Raw genomic sequence first — 23890 nt, 5'->3', positions numbered from 1 at the left:
GTGAATAAAGTGCATAATATATCATCTGATAGCCAACTACTTAGGCTATTTATGAAACTAAGCAAACCCCAGTAGCTTTGATATTTGCAGAGAAAACTGGCTATAAGTGCAATTTGGCAAAACACTGGAACGTTTTTTTCGCGCACTGTATAAAATAAAAAAATAGGCACTTGATGCTTTATGATCCTTCCTCAATGTCTTGAAATGTGATTAGAATTTCGTCTTCTGGGTTTGGCTCACCGCCTTCACCAGGATCTGCATCGTTTGGATCACCGGCGTCAACCACACCATCCTCAATGTTGTCGAAAATTTCATTCTCGTCATCGCTAAGATCCACCTCAGGAAAAATAACGATATTGTTTAGCAAGTCAGAGGCATCTCTGCTTGCAAGCAATACCGGAGGTTTGGATCTTGAAACATTTTTCAACAGTGACTTGGCACTGCGTTGACGGCGAGCAACGTCCAGAACTCTCATTCTGACAAAATGATTGTTCTGTTTTCCCCTCAACGATGACAACTCACTTTCGTAGTTGCCAAGAACCCTCTTTGCTTCATCCTTCATCGAAAAGTATCATTAGTATACATGCTTCTTATGCTATTGAGTTTACTCGAGCCTACTATCAAAATAGAAATTTCTTCGACGTTTCTTTTCAATATATGCCAGTCGTTCAAGGGGTGGGCAAATCCAGACCATTTTCGGCAGCATACAGTCTGATCCGTTCCACTTCTTTTCCGACTGTCTTCTTCTTTCTTCTGTCGATCTCTGCCTGCGTACCTTCATACCATTATACACTAAGATATTGCTCTCGCTTGCGATTCAAAATTATAACTCACTGTATGAGGTTTCTACAAATTTGTTGATCATCAAAATGATCGCCTCTGCTTTCTTCTTCAATATTTCAAGCGACAAAATAACTCTGGCCGCCTTTGCAGTGCCTATCATTTGGGTTAGAGTTCAATCTAAGGGAAGTTTTCGTTCTCACAAAAGGCCAAGCCATTACCAAATAAGCCAGGTTGAGATATCTTGTGCTCTTTCATCAGAATTGCAAACAAGAGGTGTTTTACAAATGTATTCATTACATTGTATCGAACTTCAATGATCCGTTCTCGATGTTCTTGCAAGGCTGGATTATCTAGGCTGTTGATCATCGCATACCCATACACAGATTGTAATTGCTTGATTTGATCGACCAAAAAATTGTTTCTATTGATATCTTTCTTGGTAGTGATTTCAATTTTTCTTCCACTACATTTTAAAAATGGTTCAACAGTAATATTCCTCTATGCACATGTTTAAAAGTTACCTTTCATCTCTCAAGTCATTCAACAGCAAATATTCAACGGTTAATTTTAGGTAGTAAGAATACCTACTGACATGGGTTTCTTGTTCTGCCTTATCTATAAGGATTTGCACAGCGGCAGGAGTTGCTGGAATCATCACGATCTCTACATGCTCACTCCACTGTTCTTCCAGTGCAAAAAATTTCTCATTTGTAATGTTGAGCTCGCTCACCTTCTTCATTGCATTGGTGTACTTTTTTAAGATTTGTCCCGCTGTTATAAATAGATTAGTAAGACAACAATATGAAAGCTATGTATAGCTTACGAATTTCCAACATTTTGTTCTGTCTAAAATGATATACGACATCTGTTAACAATGATTTGCGGTTGAATTTGCTCATCTGTCTGATCATGGAAATGAAGCGATTTGCTGTGCTCCAGAAGCGCTCTACACCTTCGCCATCTGATTATTGAGTCAGTATTTTGTTCTCCACTTTTATTGTTCATGCTTATTTACCGGTATTGCCACTGCCATTGACAACTCGTGGATGGTGTTGGACTTGACAATGCATGCTACGGGCATAGGCGTGGAACACTGTCACGAGATATAAAGGAGCCCTCTCTTTTAGCCCTGGTATACACGACTAATAGTTCGTTCTTGTGTTGGAATCGATGTATGCAGTCTCTGAATATGTATATGCCTACCTCTAATTTGCCCTTACACAAGCAAATAATGTCATACATAGTTAGTAGTTTCTGAGAGTTACCCAATAAACTCATAAGATGACTGATAGCCGCAAGTGCGTACTTACGCCTGTTACAATCATTTAGGGGAATCAGAAAGTTGTTAGTCTTTTTTTTAGCATTACCAAGATCCACTTACCCTTCGCCATTATAAATCTCGTATAATCGAATAGGCACGCCATGTCTTGCACAGTTCATAGAAAAAACTCCTTCTTCGTCAAAACGGTTACTCACCTTTCGATTTTTCTCTGAGCCAGCTTTGAACGTAGGGTTGTTGATGCTGTCTAGTTCTTCAAGACCACACTTGATGAAAATGTGGTTAGTATGCACCATCAAGTACAAACATTTTAGTGCATCTATAATGTCAATATGCTTACCAGCTCTTCTTTCGCATCATCTTTTTCATTAGCAAACTTTTCAACTTCACCTTCGACTTCCCACAACTGTGCAATGTCGTAGCTTGTTGAAAGGATACTAGGATAGAGATCTACATCATCTCGGTTTCGCTTGTTCATCTTTCTTTTTAATTGGAAGTTGCCATCCATTACAACTCCAACGGTATCACCATCCTAAAAGAAAGCCTGCATCAGTTTTTGCTAACGAGATGCCTTGCAACGCAACTCACAAAACACGCATGACAGTACAAAGAGTGGTTGACCAGTCGTAAATCATCCAAGGCATGGCTCTTCAAATTTCGATATATTACTTGTAGTGTGTTGAACAAGCCGTTATTCAAATTTTTAAACTAAAGAGAAAAGAGAACGGCGAGATATTGAGATAAACAGCACAATGGTCTGCAGCATCTAACTTAAGTCGTTTTCACCATAGTTACTCAACAAGAGATTATCAACATTCTGCGTCTTCACGAATGCATAATTTGAAATGTTTCCATGTAGCTTCAAGCTCATCAGTTTTTCAGAGACGGCGAAATGGACCGCAGCTTTTGGTTGAATTGTGCTGCTTGGCAACATTTGCATCAATACCAATTTCTTTAGGATTGGTTGATGCATACAATAATCAACTTTGATTTTTTGATGGTCTGCAAATCAAGTGTCAGTTTAGCTTGTGTAATATTTGGAGTTTCACTAAATTTACTTACTGTGTAGCATATAACAATATACCTCCAATGTTTTCTTATTGCTGCAGTCGCATTGATATGTGCTTTTCAATTGATTTGGGACTTTGAGGGTAGGGTCAGCATGGCCATGAATCCCGTGAGATTTAAGATACCACTTCTTGAGCGAGACACTTTCTTGAGCCCAAAAGTCTTTTCTAATTCTTCTTTGTTTTTTTTGTCTGAAAATGGTTGTGAAACCATAACGCTGGTTAGAAGGCTCTATGTAGTCGAAGCCATGGTCGATGCTGTCATCGTCAAAATGAAATGCTCCGTTTGCATGGACAAGTTGTCTAGTGTTGTCGTTCAACGAAGCATTAGGCTGGGTTACAGCTTGCCTATTCTGTTTCTCAAGCTCATTGATGTACTTGATGGCTTTCGCATATGAAGTCTTTGAGCTCTTCTTCATCAACTGAGACTTTGTTGTAGAGCGGCTACGTTGTTTGCGTGCTTTTTGGCCTTTTTTCTTCAAGGTTATCTCCTCTGCATTCGTTGGCATTTTCTTGATGACCTTTTTGTTTGATTCCTTGTTTGCCTCTTCTTCTGTGGCTTTCTTGGCTCTCTTAGCAACTTTATAAGCTGCGTCGTTTTTCAACATTTGATGAATTAGCGGACGAAAATAGAAAAGTGATGCTGGCTTCCTTATAAAGAGTATTTGGTGAGTCGACTCGATTGTTCCACAACGTACACAGTTACACAGTTGGGGAAGATGTTTGTGCTCTTTCCTAAACACCAATTTGCTGAATCACATACCAGCAGATGAAAGTACTTTGCGTTGACTGCAATCAGAAATTTGTATTTGATGCGTGCTCATCAAAATTATTTGCAATGTTTTGAGGAGGTTGCGCATCAAATGCTTTCGCAAAAGAAACTACTGATAAAAACTGCCAATAGCATGCTTGAAACTACTGTTACAAAAATAATGCAGCGTAGAGAATGAAGCTAGGATTTGATAGGCAGGCAGGGCAATATAGTTAAGGGAAGAAGCTTCTGCATCAGTCGAAAGAGAAAGCTAAACCAAGCGCAACTAGTAGCGTGGGGGTACAAGTGAGTTGTGGAAGGCATGATAGCCCACTGGGATCAAATGATATTTAGAAGGTATTCCCCAATGATTGCGATCAATAAACAATTGGCAGCAAGGTATAGTAGAGGGCAGAACGCATTATAGGCAGCCATGTATAGGCAGCAGGGCCTATTAAGCCCAACAGCATTGGATTTTGATATTACATGTAATTTCGATATCATCTGTGATTGGTACAAAAATCCCCCAAGTGCTAATGGAAAAATATATAACTCTGAATGAGTACAAATAGTGCTCATTTTTGTAGTGACACATGCAACTCTTTTTGAGTAGAGTAGTGTGTAAGAGCTGAAAAGCATGAGGTACCCCTCATGGTTTTCATCAAAAACCAAACGATCGCGTTTTTCACCCTGAAAATGGAGACTTTTACTATGGTATATCTTGAATCAAAATGTTTCTATCGATCCAAAGCAACCTCTGAAATCATCTTTGTGGGACTTTGATATGTAAGATTTCGACATTTTGGCCCGAAACCTCTTTTCATATTTTCATAAATCATTTGTTAAGTTTATTCAAATCATCTATTTTACTTAGTACCATTGGATGCACCTTGAAAAGTACTCCAAGAAAGCTTAAGGAAGCATGGGGTGATCATCATATTTTACTTAGTCGAATCTGCAAAAATAGCTTAATCGAATTCAAAATCATCAAGATTTGTCCAATCTGGAACAAACTATGATTCTGGATTTGAATTAATTTTGGCTTGTGGGGCCAGCTGTCAAACTCAACGCCCTTTTCATACTGCAATACAGTATTAAATGCTCTTGAAGCGTATGAAAAGTAGGTGGTAGGCCATAAAGCTATCGTTTATAATGATATCTTATTGCATTCTATATCGTTCATAATGGCATCGTCTTGCATTCTATATTTAATAACGTTAGTCTGGATATTGACGATTCATGGGCTGCGTAAGATGTCTGCAGTAAGTAGTGAAATCTCTAAGGCTCCAAGACGTTGTTCAAATAAAACATTGACAGTATTGAGCAGAGGAAAGAGGGTAGAACTAACAGTGGTTTTTGTTGATTGATTGTAAAATCATTATTCTCATATGAGCCAGGCCTGACAGATGTCTTGAAACTCAGGTTCCATATTAGGGTTGTAAAGTGTCTAAGGACTGAACATTTATTATGTTATGATGATATTAATTCTCGATTCAGGGCAACTTCTGAAACTATGTTGGTGAGACCTTGATATATAAAATCTCGACATTTTCGCCAAAAACGTCATTTCATAATTTCAGAAATTGCTCAACAAGTTCAATCAAAATATCTATTATACCCAACACAGTTGGATGCGCATTGAAAAGTTCTTCTAGATATCTTAAGGCTGTAAAGGATGATCACTACAACTTTCATAGTCGAATCTCGTAAAATAAGTCGATCGAGTTGCAAAAGGATCAAAAATCAACGAATCGTGACAGAAAGTCGAGCGGGATTGTAATCCGTTTTGGCTGGCTAAAAGAAGACTCTCCTTGATTGCTCAAAGCCCTATAATATAACGGCAATGATACCCACAGAAACGATTATAGAGAAAGCGAGACTCCTTCTCAAATGGATAGCGTACCCAACGTGAGACCCAAAAAGGACAGGCTGGTGACGTAGGAGGAGCGTGACATGATCCAAAGCAACAGAATAGCACACAGATAAAACTGATATTGCAGGTGAAGTTTAATTCAGAAACCTCTTTCTTTTGGAAATCCCACGGCCTTGTTTGATGAATTTCGCGATGTGTACTTTACTTAGGACCCTGAAAATAGTACCATTGGATTCCTCAAGCGATTTGCTTTCGAATGATGTACATACTTTCTAATAAAATATCCTCTCTTTGACCACAAATTGGCCATTTACTTGCTTATCTCTCTTCGATTCATGTCCTTTTGTTTACTTTACATGTGATTTTTTTAAAGCTCAATTTTGCTTAGCAAATGAATTATTTTGATCTTGCATGATCCGAGTACCTTCTAGAAGAGGACGATTCCTAAAAAAAATGATATGAAATGTGTTGACTCTTTATGGGATGCATGCTCTTGGCATAAGAACTAAAAACAGGTTGCAGGAATGATACACGAGAATGACCAACTCATTATGTAAATGTGGGCATATTGATGATATCTAGTAGCGCAAACACTTGATTGACATCATTGGCAGCAACCATGATAGCTGGAAACAAGATGACTTGCACTGGTTCGAAAACAATTCATTATGTTCCATTCCATGGAGATAGCCGCAGTAATATTCATATGATACTCTTGCTTTCCGAGGTGTACGCTTGTCTCTTAATCCAGAATCAATTGTTGCACTGGCTCCAAGATGATGTAAGCAACAAGTAAGCCAACCTTATCATCCTGTATTGCCCAATTAGATGGAGAGTCTATGGCGAATACAAACAACAGAAGAGATGGATCGGGAACTGTGTGATTTTGGAGAGAGAAATTAAGGGGAGGTAGAGAAAGATTACTTAATCAAGCAACCAGCTGCATTTGTTTCAGTGTCAAATGACATTTTTTGTTTACTTTCTGATGAGGCTGAGCCCGTGAGAAGTTGTCTGTTAATTACATCTAGGGAGAGATGGGGGAACTCGTTTCATGTGAAGGTGGAAAAAGGGCTTTTTGAAGTAGCAAAATGGACATAACTCGAGACAGAAAACAGTTGAAAGCCTCGGACGAAGCGGATCAAATAGAGCAAGTGTCAAACGTCAAAATGGTACTATTTTCACGCGCTAAAAGTAGTATATTGTGGAGAAAAGTAAAAGGAAACGAATTTGAGTGTGGCAAGGATACTAGACTCACATAAAAGTCGATGAGAAGGATATAAATAGGGATTTGTTTCAACAGCTTTTCCCTCTTCTTCTTCATCTCATCTCTCTACAACAAGCAAAATACTCTATACAAGCAAACTCACTACAAGACATTTGGGCTCTCTCTCTCTACATATGGTCATCTAAATCAAATACTCTACTGTCTATTGGCCTCTACTACTGCTACATACAATGCCTTACAAATCCATGGTCCTCTCTACGTCTCTTGGTCCATGCTAGAAAAAGGCCACACTATCTTTGATACATGCAGACCTTGGTGAACTGTGCGAGTAAGTTATTATCTTGTTGAACGTATGAGCCATGTTGACTAACCTATTGATTACATAGTGCCGAAAAACTACTTTGTAGGGACTGAGTAGGATCACCGCTTCATAATCGTGGGTAGACTGCAGGACAAATCCATTGGTCATGCTACGGGATGATCACAAGCTTTATTGCCGACGAGAGTAGGGTTTAACCCTATGATCCGGAGATGGAGGCGGCTTGAGCGTGTCGATGATCTTGTGATGGGTGAAGCAAGTTTACACCTTGGTACCTGTTTATATAGTGTTGGTTCCTTTTATTGATGGTCAATTTTCTTTGCCCAAATGGTTTGTTACGCACTCATGCCACAGTACTTGTGTACTCATCTCATCTTTATCTAGTTACCTCTGCCATCTCATGTTCTATCTCATCTAAAGAAAGCTGTTCTTTCCAAATGCTATCAAGCCAAGTTCTCTGTGCCTTCTACAAGCTCCTAAAATGACAAGACTGTTCAAATATACCATCTCTACATCTATACAAGGTCAAGCCCTACTCTCATCTGTGCTTCCTACAAGCTCCTAAAATGACAAGACTGTTCAAATATATCATCTCTACATCTATACAAGGTCAAGCCCTACTCTCATCTGTGCTTCCTCTTACTCAATCAATTATCAAGACAATTAATGCCTGACATCTATACAAGGCCAAGCCGTTCTTATATCTCTGCTATCTCTATCTATACAAGTCAAAATAGCCTCAAAAATCTTAATCCATCAAGTATGGTGATCTCATAAACTCAAATACACATTAATAAAAAACAACCACGTCTTGTCATTAGCTTCAATATTATGCTCTTTTATGATTGCATCTTGTTTCAATGCTTGTACTGTCCTTTGATTGCTATGACCAATGTATTTTAAAGCCTGTACATAATTTAATCATATACATATAATTTAACGTCAAGAGATTTTGCCTGTATGTAATATCATAACATGATAAACTTATGGTCCCTAAACACTTTCAAAGCCTCAAAAAGGAAAGAAGTTGATCTAACAAGTATTTTGATAGACTGGCGTTATCAAATATAGATTCAAAAAGAACAGCATAGCTAACGATAATGCTCTATGATTTGCCATCTACTTTCCATACGCTTCAAAAGTATCTATTACTGTATTGCCTTTATGATGGAAAGGAGGGCATTGAGTCTGCCAGCCGGCCGCACCAGCCGCCAAAATTGATTCAAATCCAGAACATTTTTTCTGTTCAAGATTGGACAGAAAGTGTCTTTCTTCGACTATATAAGTTGTGAAGATCATCCTTTGCTTCCTAATATAGCCCCTGGTGGTAGGGCGAAGTGGTAGAACTCCCGTATGCCAACGGAAGGATCCCCGGTTCAAATCCTGGTGAACGCAAGTTGTTTGATTTTTTGACATAGTACTAATGTCCTCGTTTGGTGTTTTGTACTCTTATCCATGATCTATATTTTGACGATTTCCGCAAGACTGTACTGGCTCTAGGTGTCGCACCCTATTAGTAGTAGATTTCTTTCCCAACTTAGTTCAAAAATATCTTATTCCCCTTCATTTCAGACATTATTGGGTCTACCAACAGTCTTTTCTATCCCTCGGTATGACATTTAAAGGACTTTAAATAAAACCTGGAGCTCGTCTCCCCTGCAAAAAAAAAAAATTGCTTCCTAATACAATCTCAAAGTACTTTTCAAGACGCATCCAATGGTACCAAGTAATATAAATGTTTTGAATAAACTTATCAAATAATTTATGAAAATATGAAAAGAGGTTTCTGGCCAAAAAGTCAAAATTTTGTTTATGAAAACCTCACAAAGATGATTTCAGCGGTTACGTTAGATCGATAGAAACGTTTTGATTCAATATATGCCCTGGTAAAAGTCTTCATTTTCAAGGTGAAAAATGCGATCGTTTGATTTTCAATGAAAACCATGAGGGGTACCTCATGCTTTTTGGTCGAATTTCGTCCATGTTTTTTTTGATCCCCAAAAAGTTGAGCAAAGGTGTCAGCAAGTAACGGCTGGATGAGAGTAATTGTTTGGTGCTATCCTGACAATCTAAAACAGCTTCTAACACGAGAAATCACGACCTAAATGCACTCATATTTTGTTGTATTAGGGATACTAAGGACTAAAAAGGGGAAATGCCAGTATACTGCTTGTCCGTATATAAAGTAGCTACGTGTGTATGGATGTACAGCATCACGTACGAATCAGATTCACAGATAATAGGAAGGGCTTTCATGTCTAAGTAGAAGGTCAAAATGAAAGTAGCAGTATTTTAATAAGATACGCAAGAGCAATCGGTAGCGCGAGCTGCCGCCGTATAGGTTGGTTCTCACCAAAGCGAAGCGAAGGTAGAGAGTCATTCAAAGCGTAAACACCCATATAAATTAAAGTATATACCTCACTGCAAGATAAAAAATCTCCATACCCATCTTGTATTATGTACAACATATATGATGCATGAGTCTCATCAAAACCACGATTGAATGCGAGTCGATTAAGCATTTTTACATTGATTCCTCAATACATTCACAATGAGGGCAGTGAAATGAATTGACAAATCCAAGAGCCGTGCATAATGAGAGCGGCAATTACTGGATGGCAGGTATCACAAGCCGTTGCCAGGGTGCTGATTGCGCAGTAAACCGTCAAACAAATATCTGCAATCAATCCACTATACCACAAGCTCAATAAGTAATCCCAATCCTTACTAGCGAAATAAATAGCTTATACATGATGCTGATCCTCTAAAAACTTAAACCTTATTAATTCAATAAGAGATGATCGACAGAAACTACCGTATTTCAAATCCATCATCGATTGATTTTATACATGCTAATTTATTTCTTGAACAATCCCTTGACTCTATTCATGACACCGCGCTTTCTGCCATGCTCCTTTTCCTCCTTTTGCTGTTGTTGCTCTTGCTTTTCGTTGATTGATTCTTCAGTGTAAGTGGATTCTGGAGTTGCAGTTGCTGACATGTTGGAGAAATTAGATTGAAGCTCTTGAATGGTTTGCATGTCCAGCTGGATACCAGCAGCTTGCATGTCCTGGGCCAACTTTTGCACCTTTTCCTTGATGTCTGGGTCATTCATGACCTTCATGACCTGCATAAAACTAGGCTGTTTGCCAGATACATCCACGCCTTTGGTCTGGAGTAATTGGGTAAAATCAACCAGCTGTTGCATGATGTGAGGGTGTTGCTGGATCTTGTCAATGAGCGGATGTTGAGGCGCAGGTGTTTGTCGCCAGTCATGAGATGAAGCAAACATTTGCTTTGCGCTTGTGTGGATGCTGCTTTTAGAGATAGTCAGGTAGAGATTACGTTGAACCTGGATACGGCATGTGTTGAAAATAAGACGGCGGGTGGTAGGCAAGGTTGCTTTTTGAATAATACGATACAGCATGGTTGGAAAATGAACTTGAGCGAGAAGTGGAAGAGAGCAGGGTGTTGTGATGACACATTTTTGTTGGTGCATTTAGTATCTGGCATCCAAAAGTCACACAGAGGTTGGATCAAATGAATGATGGTGGCAAATGGATCAAAGGAGAAAGAAGCACTTGCAATCCCCTGGCGGCCTGTCCTTGACCCCCTTCTCCAATGTGCCCTTTTCCGCCTTGCTTTATGCTATGTTGCATGCTCAAATGAAAAGGATATCTATTATATATAGATACCATTTGATGATGGCAATACACAGTGGGATGTAAATTTGGCCATGCATGGCTAGAAAGCAGTGTTTGTCATGTAGGCACTATTACATGATGTATTTTGGGAAATGAAACCTAATCAAGGAATACAGACACTTTGCGACTAAAAGATCATTACGCCGTATTGCATATCAAATCATTTGGTATGAATATATAGCACACTTTTTAATATTTACATGTCGCTTTCTTTCCTCTTTCTCTTGCATCCAACCTAAAAATGAAGCATCAAATGCTCAATCGTCTGTCTCGCTTATTCACATCCACATCCACATCTACCAGCAGCACTGCTCAACATCAAGAGCACACCAGTGTAAAACAAAAGAAGTCTTGTGATGACACTACGACGCACAAAAAACAGCGGTGGTCAACATTGGGCATTGGCAAAAAGACAAAGCGCAACAGTATTCCTGCGGGTGAATGGTTTTCATCACCTATTGCGAAAGGCAAAAACCGGGATTCAGTCATTGCTTCATCTCCTGTAAATGTAGGGTGTTATTACGATGAAAAAGTAGAAATTATCGTCCCCTCAGCGTCTATCAACTCCTTCCTAACGACCACCAGTATGAATAGCGGATTTCAGCATGCTCCATTCTACTTTTCGTCGCCCTCACTACCGCCACAACATGAGGTGGATGAGCAGCTGCATACGCCAAGAACCTCTATTGATGAGCAAGAAATGCAGCAAAAGCAAGAAAAGACAGTTGGATTAGCCACCATGGTGAACCACATCTTGAGCGATGCGTTTGTAGTTGCTGATCAAGACATATTTGATAGAGATGATTTCTATGACTGAATACAATATACCCCTCTTTTGCCCATATCAAACCAAAAGTGTACACTACGCATACATTACATATATATATATATATACATGCTGCTTCCATATAGATCATACCTGGCACTAATAAAAAGAAAACTCTCTTCAGACATTCCACCTCATTTTACATGCATAATTTCATGATCTTGCAATGCGCTATGATTTAAACGATTTCCTTTTATCCTTCAAAAGGTGCTACGTTTCATATTTCACGGAAAAGACATTCTATTTGTATGGTTTGTATTACTCTTGTATCACAGTTAGACTCGACAGCCTCCCTACATGTTTCGTAAAGGCCATTCCATCCCGCAGGATAATGGCATGTTACTATTTGATTACAAGTTTTTTCTTCTCGCTAGCAAATTATGTGCTATGGCACATTCAGCATTGCGTTATACATGGTAAACACACAAAACGCTATTTTGTTACAACAATATTATTTCATTTTATTATATTAGTATGTTGGTATAAAGTAAATGTTCATATTTCTTGCAAATTTGAAATATATAGAATTGTTTGAGCTTGGTTTTTATACATGGAGTCTGTTTGCAGATATGCTGACACGCGTATTGTTCTTAATACTTGAGAATAATGTAGAGAGCATGAACTACAAGTTGACATGTTAACAAATCACCATCACCTCACTTTCTCTTTTACACTTTCAACTTACCGATTCCGGGAATGAAACCAAGACAGGTCAAAGCAATGTTGATAGCGAGATCACAGGTGCAACCTCTCTCAAAGAAGACACCGAGAGGAGGCAAGATGACGGCTAACAGTAACAATGATATAAATACATGGGTACATTTTACAGCAGATCCACACGCAACTTACCAGCGATAATTTTACAGATATCAGATGAGGTGAAGGCCATTTTTAATAATTAGTATGTTTTTACAATAAAGAAAAGAAACACAAAAACTCGTTTTCTGACCCTTTTTATATTAAATTTCGAACAAGACATGATATCATTGTGTTTCCTTGACTATATTTATGCCTCGTTTGTGTAAGGGTCAACCAATCATCCTGCTGAGCTTAGGATACGAAACTTTATTTAGAAGCAGCGTAAAATGGGATCCATGATGTTATCATTACTCTCCTTTTATGCATTCAAAATATGAAATCATGGTTGGTTTAGAGTTCTTTTCTTTTGATCTAAGCGTACACAGATCTGTATTTATAGTATAAATCATGCCATGGATCAAAGAAATTGCCTTTGCCTGTCAACGCTCATTACCATGGCAACAAAAGACTATCTCAAAACTCAGATGCATGGTAGTTTTAGTAATAATACGTTTGATCTGTAGGTAGACGTTCTTTTGCTTTCACTGGATGCAACCCAAGTGTTGTAGTATGTATCAAGCTTGGCACTTTATCTCTATATACTTTGAGGGTTAATTGCATGAGAGCTCTTATTCTGGACAAGCACCATTATCAGCTGTTCAAAAGCACCTGCATATTGTATCAGTTTCTGATTCACTGCCAAGCTTCTTATACACCTGTTTGACATCAATCTATCGTAACAATAACAAACAAGAGATGATCAGCCGAGCTCATGCAGATCCAAGAGAATTTGTACATGCATCCATAGTATACATTGAGGAACGAACATTCATTATACAAATTCATTTAATGATTAAAAAAAGTTACACATAGATCATATATTATATAGATGAGAGCATGATGACGATCTTTTTTCTTCTAGTTTTCTCGAAGTCGATAAGAGCCATGAGCAAAACTGAGGGGTACCAATCTTTCCAAATCAGCAGTAGCTAAAACGTTCAATGATCCAGCGTCCAAAACAAGTAAAAATGAAGTGGATTTAGCAGAATTCATGACGACACTGATCAAGACACCTTCGTCTTCGCCAACTTCGTCTTCAGGACCGATAGAGGGTCTTGGTACGAATACGGCTTCGCTGGGATAACAGAAATCTTGATGCCACGATGCCTCAATTTGCTTGGTATCCATGTTCTATTTATACATGGGCTAAGCACGCTATCCGAATTTTGAATAAACATCCACTTACTGTCTTTACAATGCTATCCCAAATAGCACCATCCTTTAGCGAACTAGCAGCCGAAAAGCCAAGACCGTACATGATGGTGTGTTTGTACATGCTGAATTTGGGATTGATTTGGGGTAGTTCAATCGATGGTTGAACACGTTTGTCATAAGAGGCGATAGGCATCCAAGAGTACCATTTGTTCATGTCCTGATTTTGGTTGTTGTACTCCAAATCATTGCTGGCAGGCGTTTGTTTCTTGCCAAAGAGACCAAAGATGCGAGTGGTAACGCTGGTCTTGGATGGTATCAATGAGTTGTTTGCCATGTATGTAATCTTCTCCTCCTCAATATTGGCAAGCAAGTAGCGTCTCACTTCAGAGGCGACTAAGCGGGATGGCTGCATTGTGGAGGGATTGCGCAGGTATTCCGTTGTCAATTGACGAGCAATTGTGTCATCAGGATAGCAGATCATATCCAGGTACACGCCATCACGGTCATCTTCAAAGGCATTGATGTGGTTGAACACAAAACAAGGATCAGAGCGATAAGTAGCTACGACATCACCCTTTTCGCGAGAGATGACATAAAACAAGGTCGGTTCAGAAGGTCTGAAAGAGAACGAGTCCATGATACTTTCGTTCCAGTTGTATTTGACACCACCAGCATTGGCTAAAATAGGGCACATTACCTATTTTGAGATCATGTCAGTAAATATAAATAAGTGTATGCTATGGCCCTCCACTTACAAAGATGATGTATTTGGGTGTCATTGAAAAGTTGTTCACATACGCCATGGGTGCAGTAACAGATGCAAGAAGCGATCCCTTGGGATTCTTGTCAGAGATGGAAAAGAAGTTGTACTTTACAGACTGATAGCCCACTTCCATTGAAAAGTTGATGTATTCTCCCGTACGGACATCGTATTTACCATTGGGACAAGAACTTGTGCCCTTGAATTTAGGATTGATTTCGTTCCATTGAAGCAAACGAGTTGGTTTCAAATCAAAGGGATCCAATTCTTGCACATGGTTAGCATAGTTTTGAGCGAACAGACGTCCTTCTAAACCTGGAATATTGGCCAAGATACGAGCAGCACAAGGTTCAGCATCAGGCTTGTTTGCTTTGGAGGAACCCAGGAACTTGGATAGCACGGTTTGGTTGGTGTTTGACATGTATAGTGCGTTGGGATGCTGAGGTGCGTATCCGTGGTGTTCTCTGATCTTCTCTACAAGTCTGCGGCTGGTGGATCGATGTCTGTATGTAACTGAATTTCTGGAGCCATTTAAATCAAATCTGTTCACCAAAGGAAGTCTAATGTCTGCAGTATGAGCCCCTCTTGCTCTCATCTTGTTCTATCAGAGGCCTACTTACGCATCAAACCAATGTCCAAATGTGTAAAATGCACTAGCGTTTTGAAGCTCTCCATCAATTTCAATCTTGCGAGTGTATTTGATGTCAAATGTGGAGGGACCAATAGTGAAGTGCTCTCCAACCAACCATTCTGGAAGTTGGCCCTTCACATTCAAATCATCGATTTTATCACTATCATGAAAGTTTTGGAATCCCTATAGAATGAAACACGTTGAGAGGCGCAATTTTAGGTACATCAAAGAATATGAAGAATTCACCTTGGTAGCAGAAGTGTCCTCATCCAGTTGTTCCTCATTGACAGGCTCATGTCGATTGTCTGCGTCAAATACAGTGGTTGTAGCAACGGGCTGTTGAACCAGAGCGGCCTCTGCATGATCTTCATCCTCCTCCTCTACATCGGCTTGCAATAAAGCATTGTCTTCGGGCTGAGCAGCCCAAGGATCATTGTTTTCGTATTCTTCCAAGGAGAGAGAGGCAAGAGGATGCTCTTTTTTATCATCCTCCCAGCCTTCCTCTTTGGCGGACGTAGCCAGGATGATGGCTTCGTCTTGCTGCTGCTTTGTCTCGGGCTCAGTAGTGGTAGAAGCAGTTGTGTGTTGCTGAACATCTTCCACAACATCGTCCAGCAAATTATCGTGTTCCTTTAGAGCAGGAGCTGTGGGAGCAGGGATAGCTTGGACAAGGCTTGCTTGCTCTTCTTCGCTTGTATCAATCAATGAGACCTTGTTCAAATCAGACATACTGGTTGTGTGGGAGATAAAGAGAAGAGAAAGAAAAGAGAGGGCCAGAACACACCAAGATTAAAAAAAGGCCCAATCTGTAAGGGGCTAAAACCTCAAATGAACAACCGATTAATCCTCTCTAAATTTATTAAATTGTCTTCTTCAAGGTTAAAAAGTGAAGATCCTTATCGACTTTGAGCATTTCAGGCCAAATGAAGGGGATACGCTCTCCAGTTTCAGCGAAACCGAGCTTCTTGTACCAAGCCAAAATTTCAGGTCTATTTTCTAATACATGCATCATGGCAGTGTGATAGCCAAGTTGATGCATTTCTAACATGGCTTGACGCACAAGCTTGCCACCGATGCCTCGGGATTGATGTGCTGGGCTGACAGAGAACAGGCCAATTTCTGCCTCTCCAGGATGTTCAGGAGCATGTTGAATCTGAACAGTGCCAATGAGCTGATCTTGATCGAATGCAAACAAAAGGGTATGAGGCTTGCCATTGTCCAAAATGAACCTTTCCATCATGTCAACTGTACAACGTTCTCCACTGACAATGTCCTTTTCGGTGGTCCAGCCACCTAGTTTAAAAAGCATGCATCAGTTGGCATGGCCAAATGTCAAGGAAGCTTTTTAGACTAACCTTCTGAGCGGTATGCAGCATTGACAACCTTGGCAGCTTCTTCCTTGTACCTGACGTCAGCAGGAAGAGCAGTGCGAACAGAGATTGTAGGTTGGACCATGGCAGCAGTAGTGAATAATCGACGAAACAAAACGAAACAAATGTCTAAATGACACAAAAGATGGAAAAGGAACACCACAAATTGAGAGGAGGGAGTCTAGTATATATTTTTTAAAATTTTGATTCACATGGCCCAATTAGAAGATTGGGTATCTCAAAACTGCCAATGGTGCTTCATCTACAATGAGGATATCGCCATAGGGGAAAGGTATCACTTCACCAGCATCCTTGAATCCCATACGCACATACCAGGTGGTCAGTTCAGGGCGAGCAACAAAGACATGCACAACTGCTTCCTTGATCGTTGGCATATGGGCTTGAATGTGTTTGACCGATTCTCGGATTAAGAGGCTGCCAACGCCGCGCGATTGATGACCGGGACTGACACTCAAACAGTTCAACAGAGCTTCACTTCCTTGCACCTGAATATGCACTACACCAACAATCTGATCCTGCTCACCAAATGCACATAAAAGTACACTGGGTTCCTTGCATCTGGCATCAAATTCTGCTTCTCCAGCAGTAGGAATACGGTCAATGCTGACAAAAGCTCTGTCTGTGGTCCAACTATCATCTGATTTAAAGGCTACATTGATAATGTCATACACTGTGCGCTTGATTTTTTCATATTCTTCTGCCTTGACAGGTCGAACGGTGATTTGCGAGAGCTTCTTGGTCAACGTCATTTCTATAGTCTATATGCTTGATTCTGATTAGAAGAAAAAGAGAGACATTTGAGGAAATTTCTTCCCTTTTTATAGGAGCTGTAAAAAGCTTGCAATATCAGAATTTGTCATACAGACTCAAAATCAGTCAATTGCACTACTCAAGGTGTAGAATTATAAATCAAACTTGTTAATAGAGCCCATTATGCCACTTGTATTTCCTATATGTATGTGCCTGTCGCACACAATTATTGGCCCGCGGCTGCCATGTTTGCAAAAATCATGATTCAGTTATGTGATCAGAGCAGATCATCCATATTGAGTCCATCTGTAATCGCATTTGCAGCGAGATCAATCAATTGCGCAGTAATTTGTGTATTAGTATTGCAGCAGGCACAGCCAACATTTACTCATTATTGTGTGATTAGAGGTTGCACACCGTGCGGAATTTGCCATGAGTATAGTGCAGTTGATGGTATTTTAAGGTATCAAATAGGATTCAGTGTAGATTGGTAGTACTGCAACAGGCACGAGCAAAGTAGGTGAGTTAGGTGATTTAAAACTGATAGACGTAAACCTAAGCTTGCTACAAAGTTAAGCATGTATATATGATACGGTGAATTGTAACGCCTTTCTGTGACAGATAGCTTGCAATATTGATCTCTATGTTGGTTTGTATCTAATAAATGAATTGCGAGATTCTTACAAAAATATGGATCTCGCGTTTAAAAATATGTCATTTTGAAGAGGACAAGGATTTCGCATTTTGCATTATACCTCACATGTTCTGTTTATTGAATCTATCATATACAAAAGCGCGATACATTAGCAATAAGACGTACTCAAGCTAAACTGTGGTCTTTTTTTTTTGCTTGAGGCCCCATTCTTATTAGCTTCACAAGCATCATCAATTGCCAGCAGCCAGAAATCAATGTAAAGCTCGCTTGTTAATCTCTCTCGATTCGTTGATTCTGATCAAAAATCGATCTGTTCAATGTATTTTGTCAGATTCGACTATATAGACTGCTGTGATTACCTCTCACTTCCTTAAGCTTTTTAGAAGTACTTTTCAAGCCGCATCGAATGATCCTAATTATAAGTTGTATTTTGAACAAAATTATTGAGCAATTACTGAAATTATGAAATGAGGCGTTTGGCAAAAATGCAGAGATTTTACATACCAAGGTCCCACAAAGATGATTTCAGCGGTTACGTTAGATTAATAGAAATATTTTGATTCAAGATATACCATAGTAAAAGCCTCTATTTTCAAGGCGAAAAAGGCGATCGTTTAATTTTCGTAAAAAACCATGAGGTACCCCTCATGGTTTTCAGTGGAATTTTGGCCATATTTTTTTTTTGGTCCCAAAAAGTTGAGCAACGATGTCAGGAAGTTACTACTACTCGAATACAACAATTTGGTGTCATTCCGGTGGCTCAGAAAAGGTCTACATGTCAATATATGAAGGCTTGAAAGCTGTCAAAATTGGTAATGTTTCTGCTTTACAGCTTTTATTTACACAGCGTGAATCACATCTTGGTGGATGGATAGCTGAAATTCTTGAAGAGGGCAGTTCTGCAGTCTGTGCAACTTCTAATTTGAATAGGAGGCATATTGATTTTGGTAAAGCTCAAAATCATTCTCTGGACTGCACAAATTTACAACTATTCCTCAGTAATGTAAATGAATAAATTACACCACAACTCAAACTGAAAGCCTATATTGACAAATTCATACTTAATAGGAACCAGAAATTTGCATTTTTGTCATTCATCGTCTTGTATTTATATTACTTGCAATACGAGAAGTTTGCAAGTCTATCAATGTCTAGAGATAATTTGTTGGTACGTTAGCCCAAGGAAAAAAAAAGCAGACAAAGCAAGCGCTGCTACAGCACTGCCGGACAGGTTGTACATTTATGAGCTTTAATATTTTGTTGGTACGTTAGCCATCCCCGTACCCCTCATGCTTTTTGGTCGATTTTTGGCCATATTTTTTTTTTTTTTGGCTCAAAAAGTTGCGCAAAGGTGTCAGGAAGTAGCTGCTGGATAACAGCAACTGTATGGCGCTATCCTGGTTGCTCAAAGCGGCTTCAAACGTGAAAAATTATGGTTCAAACTTACACAACTTTTGCTGCATTTTGCGTATTTTCGAGTAGTAGGAGGCAATGGCAGTATGTTAGATGTCCATGTATGGAATTTTTCTCATGGATACATACGTACAGCATCTTGAAAAGTTGGATTCACAGTTGCAATTCATCAATGTAAGGCTTAGGCATAATACTAGAATGCCAAAATTGAAGTTATGCTGTACATCAGCGGGTCATTATTCGATGAAGAATTAGAAGCTGCTGATGAATTAAATATGTGGATAGCTGATTCTGAGCATCTGGTTTACCAAGTAACATTACCAATCTTGGATTTGAACATTGGAAGGGGGTTCTCAACATTGAAGGAGATGGATTTGACATATCATGGAAAAAAAACGAGTGAGAACTCTTGGTGTTATTGCTAGTAGATGTCACCTACCTACTCAATATCAGCATCAAGCAGGTCAATGCATCTTCTGCTCTTCTTCCGGACTTTTAAGCGATCTTCTGTGTGTGTGTGTGTGTATATATAGATGGATAAAGCGGTGACGTATAAACAGGCCAAATGCAGTTTGCTAATCCCCTTTCAGTCCAGTCACCAAACTCACCCCCTGGTGTGTTTTTTTAACAGCATTTTATATATTTCTCTAGTTCTTTTTTGTCTCTTTTTATTTTGTGCCCCACACTTTATCTAAAACCAAAAACTTTTCATAATATGAGTGCCATTTTCCGTCGTGCCTACACCACCAAGACTCTTATCCCTCCTAATGTAGCTGCTGCTACCAGACTTTCTGGTTCTGCCAAGGATGGTCAAATCTCTCAATTGGTCAGCTTCTACAAGGTGAGATATATCATGGATGTTTTGGTCGAAATGTAATGACATTAACAGTTTCGGATAGAAATTGCCCAAGGGTACCGTTGAAGCTGCCAAGCCTTCTGGACCTTGGGGTCGTTATAAGGCCCGTTACATTGATGGTGAGAACGCCTCTGTTACTCCTTTGATTCACCTCATCTTCGGTGTCTTTGCTATTGGTTACACTATCGACTATCACTTCCACTTGAGTAAGTTATTAGATGTGATTAAGGATGAAAATGCTGGGAGAGATGTACTCATTTCTTGAATAGAGCACCACAAGAACGTTGAACACCATTAAATCACCTATTTTATTCTAGAATGAAAATGAACGTTTTGAAATAAAAAGAAAAATCCCTGAATTTCTGTATTTATCTACACAACTACCACAACGCATCAACAAGGAATCGATCTCTATATAAATAGTTTTGACATGGAAGAGTATCTAATCAAAAGGATATGAATAAAAAGGAAGAATGCAACTTCTTTTTTGGTTTAATACAAAATACAAATCAAATGGCTACATCTAATCTGAATCTATTGCGTACACCTCGTTGATCTCTACTTGGTCGTCTTCATCCTTATGATTATTACTGATATCAGAGACACGATCGTCGTCAATGTCGGCATCTTCAGCAGGGAACATGGCATTGCCATACGCCGCACTTTCCTTCATAATGGTCTTTGCTTTCTCAGTCAGTCCTGGAATAGGTGTACCCTTTCTTTTACTAGTCAGATCTTGTCGGATTAAACGAAAGCCCACCTCTGGAACAAGCACTTGTTGCAAATACTCCAGTGGCAGTTGCGACGACACCAAATGCTTACGCAAATATCCAGTATCAATGTACATTTTCGTTAAAACTTTGAGAATGACAGCAGCGCCCATAGGGCCGTAGTAACCGGGCAAGGTAGCAGTGAATCGATTGAGCACACTCATGACACTTCTTGCCTTGGCTTGACCTTGCTCTCTGTACGCCTTTTCTGCGATAGCTTTGTAATCACTGGGGATGCCACCATGAATAACATCGTCGAGTTCATTTCTGAAGCAGTTGATTCTTTCCTTGATCTTGCTGAAGTCAATCTGTCGTGGATAGCCCTTTCTGATACCTTCAGGTCGAATCACCAGTTGGATCCTGTGCAATCCGCAGAACTTGTCTTTCTCATCATTGGACACAGGTCTTGAGATCACAAAGCCAGTTGGAGTACTAAAGGATGAGGCTGCATGCATCTGCTCAGAATGTCGATTTTGTCGTTTGACGTAGGCATCATTCTTCTTTTCAAGCTCTTCCAATGCTTTGCGGATAGGTTCTGTAATTGGGAATAGCTGTTCGCCGCAGAAATCGCATTTCCTTTCACTCGCATCTTGTTCACGGTTATTGCTCTTCTGACCTTTGACCAGAGAATCGTGCATCCTCTCCAATTCATCAGTATCCATTTTTGCCTTCTTTTTCGCTGGTACTATCAGTGTCTGTCTATTGCTGGCAAATGGGTTTACTTCTTTCTTTGATAACCTGAGCGTTGTTTGAGGAGAATCGGGAGGAGACGCCGATTCAAAGAGGTCCTCTGTCTTCATGCTTGAGCTTGACAGAGTGCCTCTCTTTGTGGGGATGTGCAGTGAATTGCTTGAAGTGGAGCCTGTCTTCTTCTTGGGCATCTTTAGGGTATTCTCTGGTTTTTTGCTAGATCTGAAGTCACCATCGTCCGCTTCTTCTTCTTCTTCTTCTTCTTCTTCTTCTTCTTCTTCTTCGTCTGTTGACAATGATGAACGGCGCTTCTTTGATGCTTGGCCATCTTCCTTTCGTAATTGATGGGCATCTAAAGGTACCATGAAGCCTTTCCTTGTTGTTGGTGGTAAAGAGATGGGGTTGTCAAGTATACTGCTGCGTCCTTCATGAAATCTTTTCAGTTCTTTTGTGCCATATTTGTGAAGGCTGAAGTCTTTTATGTTGCTTTGTTTGGATCGTCTCAAAGACATTTGGTAGATGTTTAAAAGAATATGCGTGATGATAAGACACGTCTACGGATACAAGACTAAAAAAAATGACACTAAAAGCCACTTTAAATTCAAGCAGCAGAAGTGAGGGTATTTAAACCCACATGTAGCCCAATGAAATTATCTTCTCTTTCTTCTTGATTAGCTTTACCCCTTAATAACCAAATGAAACCTGATACCATTGATGCTCCCGTAGAGTTCACTCAAAAACCAGATACCATAGACACACCAACTATCTGTTATGATAAACCAAATACATACGACGATGATGACACTGACCATGAGCATCAGCATGACAACAGTACTACACATTTGCCTCAAGAGGTTATTGATGATCTTATCGTGAGAGCGGAATTCGTGAATGGCAAACGACCTCCCATTCGGACAAACGAAGACGAAGACGAGCTCAGCGCTCGCTTAACAGCTACCTTGATATCTCGAGTGCCCTCATCTACAACTGTGCTTAGTACATCTTCCTCCAATCCTGTAGTTGCAGTGAGCCCCAGCGCATCAAGTGTCAGCAGTAATAGTAGTAACACGAGCAGTGCAACAAGTAGACTTGCCTTATTACAAATACTCAAGAAGAAACCCATGGAAGACATGATAAACTACGACCTACGCAAGCATTCCTTGGCAAGGCCTCATGAACATGATGTCTATTTCAAAGGGACTAAAATCCCTGCTTACAAAAAGGTGCAGCCTCATTCCTACTCGTGGGGATTTCAGAATATACTATACCGTACGCCACTTAACAGCAGCAGCAGTACAGCAGAAAAGATCAAGGTCGCAGAAGCAAGAAGGAGAGCTTTCAAGAAGGAGATCACTGTAGAATGGGGAGACTTTCCAGTGATTTTAAATGAAAAGGATTACCTGCAAGAGGAGGAGGATTTCGATGATGAATCCACTGTGATTACTGCGGGAACACTCAACACCACCAAGTCCAATCATCTACACAACCGTACCAACTCGCACTTACTATTTACGTACGACACCGAATTTGAGGGGTATCGTATTCGATGGAAAAGAGCAAGTTTGTTGTCGCACGATATGGTGTGTCAGCTACGACCAGACAAACACTTGAAAGACGAAGACGAACCCAAAAAGAAGTGGCGTGTTATTGCAGAATTTGATAGCCATCGCATGGGATACTTTATTCATCTGGGCGAACTGATTATTGATAAAAATGCCTTGAATTTAGTGGAAAGACCGGATCACTTGGAAGCACACATCATTATTACATGCTGCACTTTGATAGATTTGATGCGAGAAGTCGTAGAAAAAGCTGTGGGACTCAACAAAGGAGGTGTTGTTGGTAGCGATTAGATTGTACACACATGGGGATATCATTCAATAAAAAACCATGTAAAGTTACGTACAAAACGTTGACCTTTACGTACGCACATGCAATGCGTGGAACTGAATACCATGACAACGGAAACTTCCTTGATTACTTCATAGCCAATGTTTATTTTTAAACATTTGTGGTCACCCTTTTCATCTGACGAGCTGTGATACAAACATCTTGTCATGATTATCTTGCGAAATGAAAGGCCTTCCGATCTGAAAAGGTAATTTTCCATAAAGTCATTAGTGGCACTGTACGA

General features: G+C 39.8%; 11 protein-coding genes across 11 annotated transcripts; 3 read left to right on the top strand and 8 right to left on the bottom strand.

The window, feature by feature from the left end:
* Positions 1-178: 178 nt before the first annotated feature.
* DPB2 (DNA-directed DNA polymerase epsilon, subunit B) lies at positions 179-562 on the bottom strand (the record flags this gene model as incomplete). The annotated part of the gene is made up of 1 exon (XM_064821478.1): positions 179-562. The coding sequence occupies one exon, from the start codon at positions 560-562 to the stop codon at positions 179-181; it is 384 nt and encodes a 127-aa protein (XP_064681164.1).
* A 106-nt stretch (positions 563-668) lies between these two features.
* On the bottom strand, positions 669-2540 carry SCS7_1 (fatty acid alpha-hydroxylase; the record flags this gene model as incomplete). Its single annotated transcript, XM_064821477.1, has 9 exons — positions 669-775; positions 835-936; positions 1002-1246; positions 1305-1554; positions 1607-1744; positions 1799-1925; positions 1987-2095; positions 2165-2328; positions 2403-2540. The coding sequence occupies 9 exons, from the start codon at positions 2538-2540 to the stop codon at positions 669-671; spliced, it is 1380 nt and encodes a 459-aa protein (XP_064681163.1).
* Positions 2541-2828: 288 nt separating this feature from the next.
* On the bottom strand, positions 2829-3737 carry ATC70_002093 (uncharacterized protein; the record flags this gene model as incomplete). The annotated part of the gene is made up of 2 exons (XM_064821476.1): positions 2829-3064; positions 3125-3737. The coding sequence occupies 2 exons, from the start codon at positions 3735-3737 to the stop codon at positions 2829-2831; spliced, it is 849 nt and encodes a 282-aa protein (XP_064681162.1).
* A 6417-nt stretch (positions 3738-10154) lies between these two features.
* ATC70_002092 (uncharacterized protein) lies at positions 10155-10724 on the bottom strand (the record flags this gene model as incomplete). The annotated part of the gene is made up of 1 exon (XM_064821475.1): positions 10155-10724. The coding sequence occupies one exon, from the start codon at positions 10722-10724 to the stop codon at positions 10155-10157; it is 570 nt and encodes a 189-aa protein (XP_064681161.1).
* A 518-nt stretch (positions 10725-11242) lies between these two features.
* Positions 11243-11818, top strand: ATC70_002091 (uncharacterized protein; the record flags this gene model as incomplete). The annotated part of the gene is made up of 1 exon (XM_064821474.1): positions 11243-11818. One exon carries the CDS (start codon positions 11243-11245, stop codon positions 11816-11818), a length of 576 nt encoding a protein of 191 aa, XP_064681160.1.
* Positions 11819-13543: 1725 nt separating this feature from the next.
* Positions 13544-15960, bottom strand: SCS2_1 (phosphatidylinositol-binding protein scs2; the record flags this gene model as incomplete). The annotated part of the gene is made up of 5 exons (XM_064821473.1): positions 13544-13816; positions 13872-14537; positions 14596-15160; positions 15221-15414; positions 15478-15960. The coding sequence occupies 5 exons, from the start codon at positions 15958-15960 to the stop codon at positions 13544-13546; spliced, it is 2181 nt and encodes a 726-aa protein (XP_064681159.1).
* Positions 15961-16090: 130 nt separating this feature from the next.
* ATC70_002089 (uncharacterized protein) lies at positions 16091-16686 on the bottom strand (the record flags this gene model as incomplete). The annotated part of the gene is made up of 2 exons (XM_064821472.1): positions 16091-16524; positions 16587-16686. 2 exons carry the CDS (start codon positions 16684-16686, stop codon positions 16091-16093), a joined length of 534 nt encoding a protein of 177 aa, XP_064681158.1.
* Positions 16687-16822: 136 nt separating this feature from the next.
* On the bottom strand, positions 16823-17371 carry ATC70_002088 (uncharacterized protein; the record flags this gene model as incomplete). Its single annotated transcript, XM_064821471.1, has 1 exon — positions 16823-17371. The coding sequence occupies one exon, from the start codon at positions 17369-17371 to the stop codon at positions 16823-16825; it is 549 nt and encodes a 182-aa protein (XP_064681157.1).
* A 2784-nt stretch (positions 17372-20155) lies between these two features.
* On the top strand, positions 20156-20594 carry ATC70_002087 (uncharacterized protein; the record flags this gene model as incomplete). Its single annotated transcript, XM_064821470.1, has 3 exons — positions 20156-20281; positions 20340-20502; positions 20566-20594. The coding sequence occupies 3 exons, from the start codon at positions 20156-20158 to the stop codon at positions 20592-20594; spliced, it is 318 nt and encodes a 105-aa protein (XP_064681156.1).
* A 225-nt stretch (positions 20595-20819) lies between these two features.
* ATC70_002086 (uncharacterized protein) lies at positions 20820-22268 on the bottom strand (the record flags this gene model as incomplete). Its single annotated transcript, XM_064821469.1, has 1 exon — positions 20820-22268. The coding sequence occupies one exon, from the start codon at positions 22266-22268 to the stop codon at positions 20820-20822; it is 1449 nt and encodes a 482-aa protein (XP_064681155.1).
* A 183-nt stretch (positions 22269-22451) lies between these two features.
* On the top strand, positions 22452-23609 carry SRP54_2 (Signal recognition particle; the record flags this gene model as incomplete). The annotated part of the gene is made up of 1 exon (XM_064821468.1): positions 22452-23609. The coding sequence occupies one exon, from the start codon at positions 22452-22454 to the stop codon at positions 23607-23609; it is 1158 nt and encodes a 385-aa protein (XP_064681154.1).
* Positions 23610-23890: the final 281 nt, after the last annotated feature.

This window comes from Mucor velutinosus, assembly GCF_035048745.1.
Source record: "Mucor velutinosus strain NIH1002 chromosome Unknown tig00000093, whole genome shotgun sequence".
NCBI classification, from domain to species: domain Eukaryota; kingdom Fungi; phylum Mucoromycota; class Mucoromycetes; order Mucorales; family Mucoraceae; genus Mucor; species Mucor velutinosus.
Note: the sequence above shows the minus strand (reverse complement) of the source record. Positions and strands in the feature narration are given on the sequence as shown.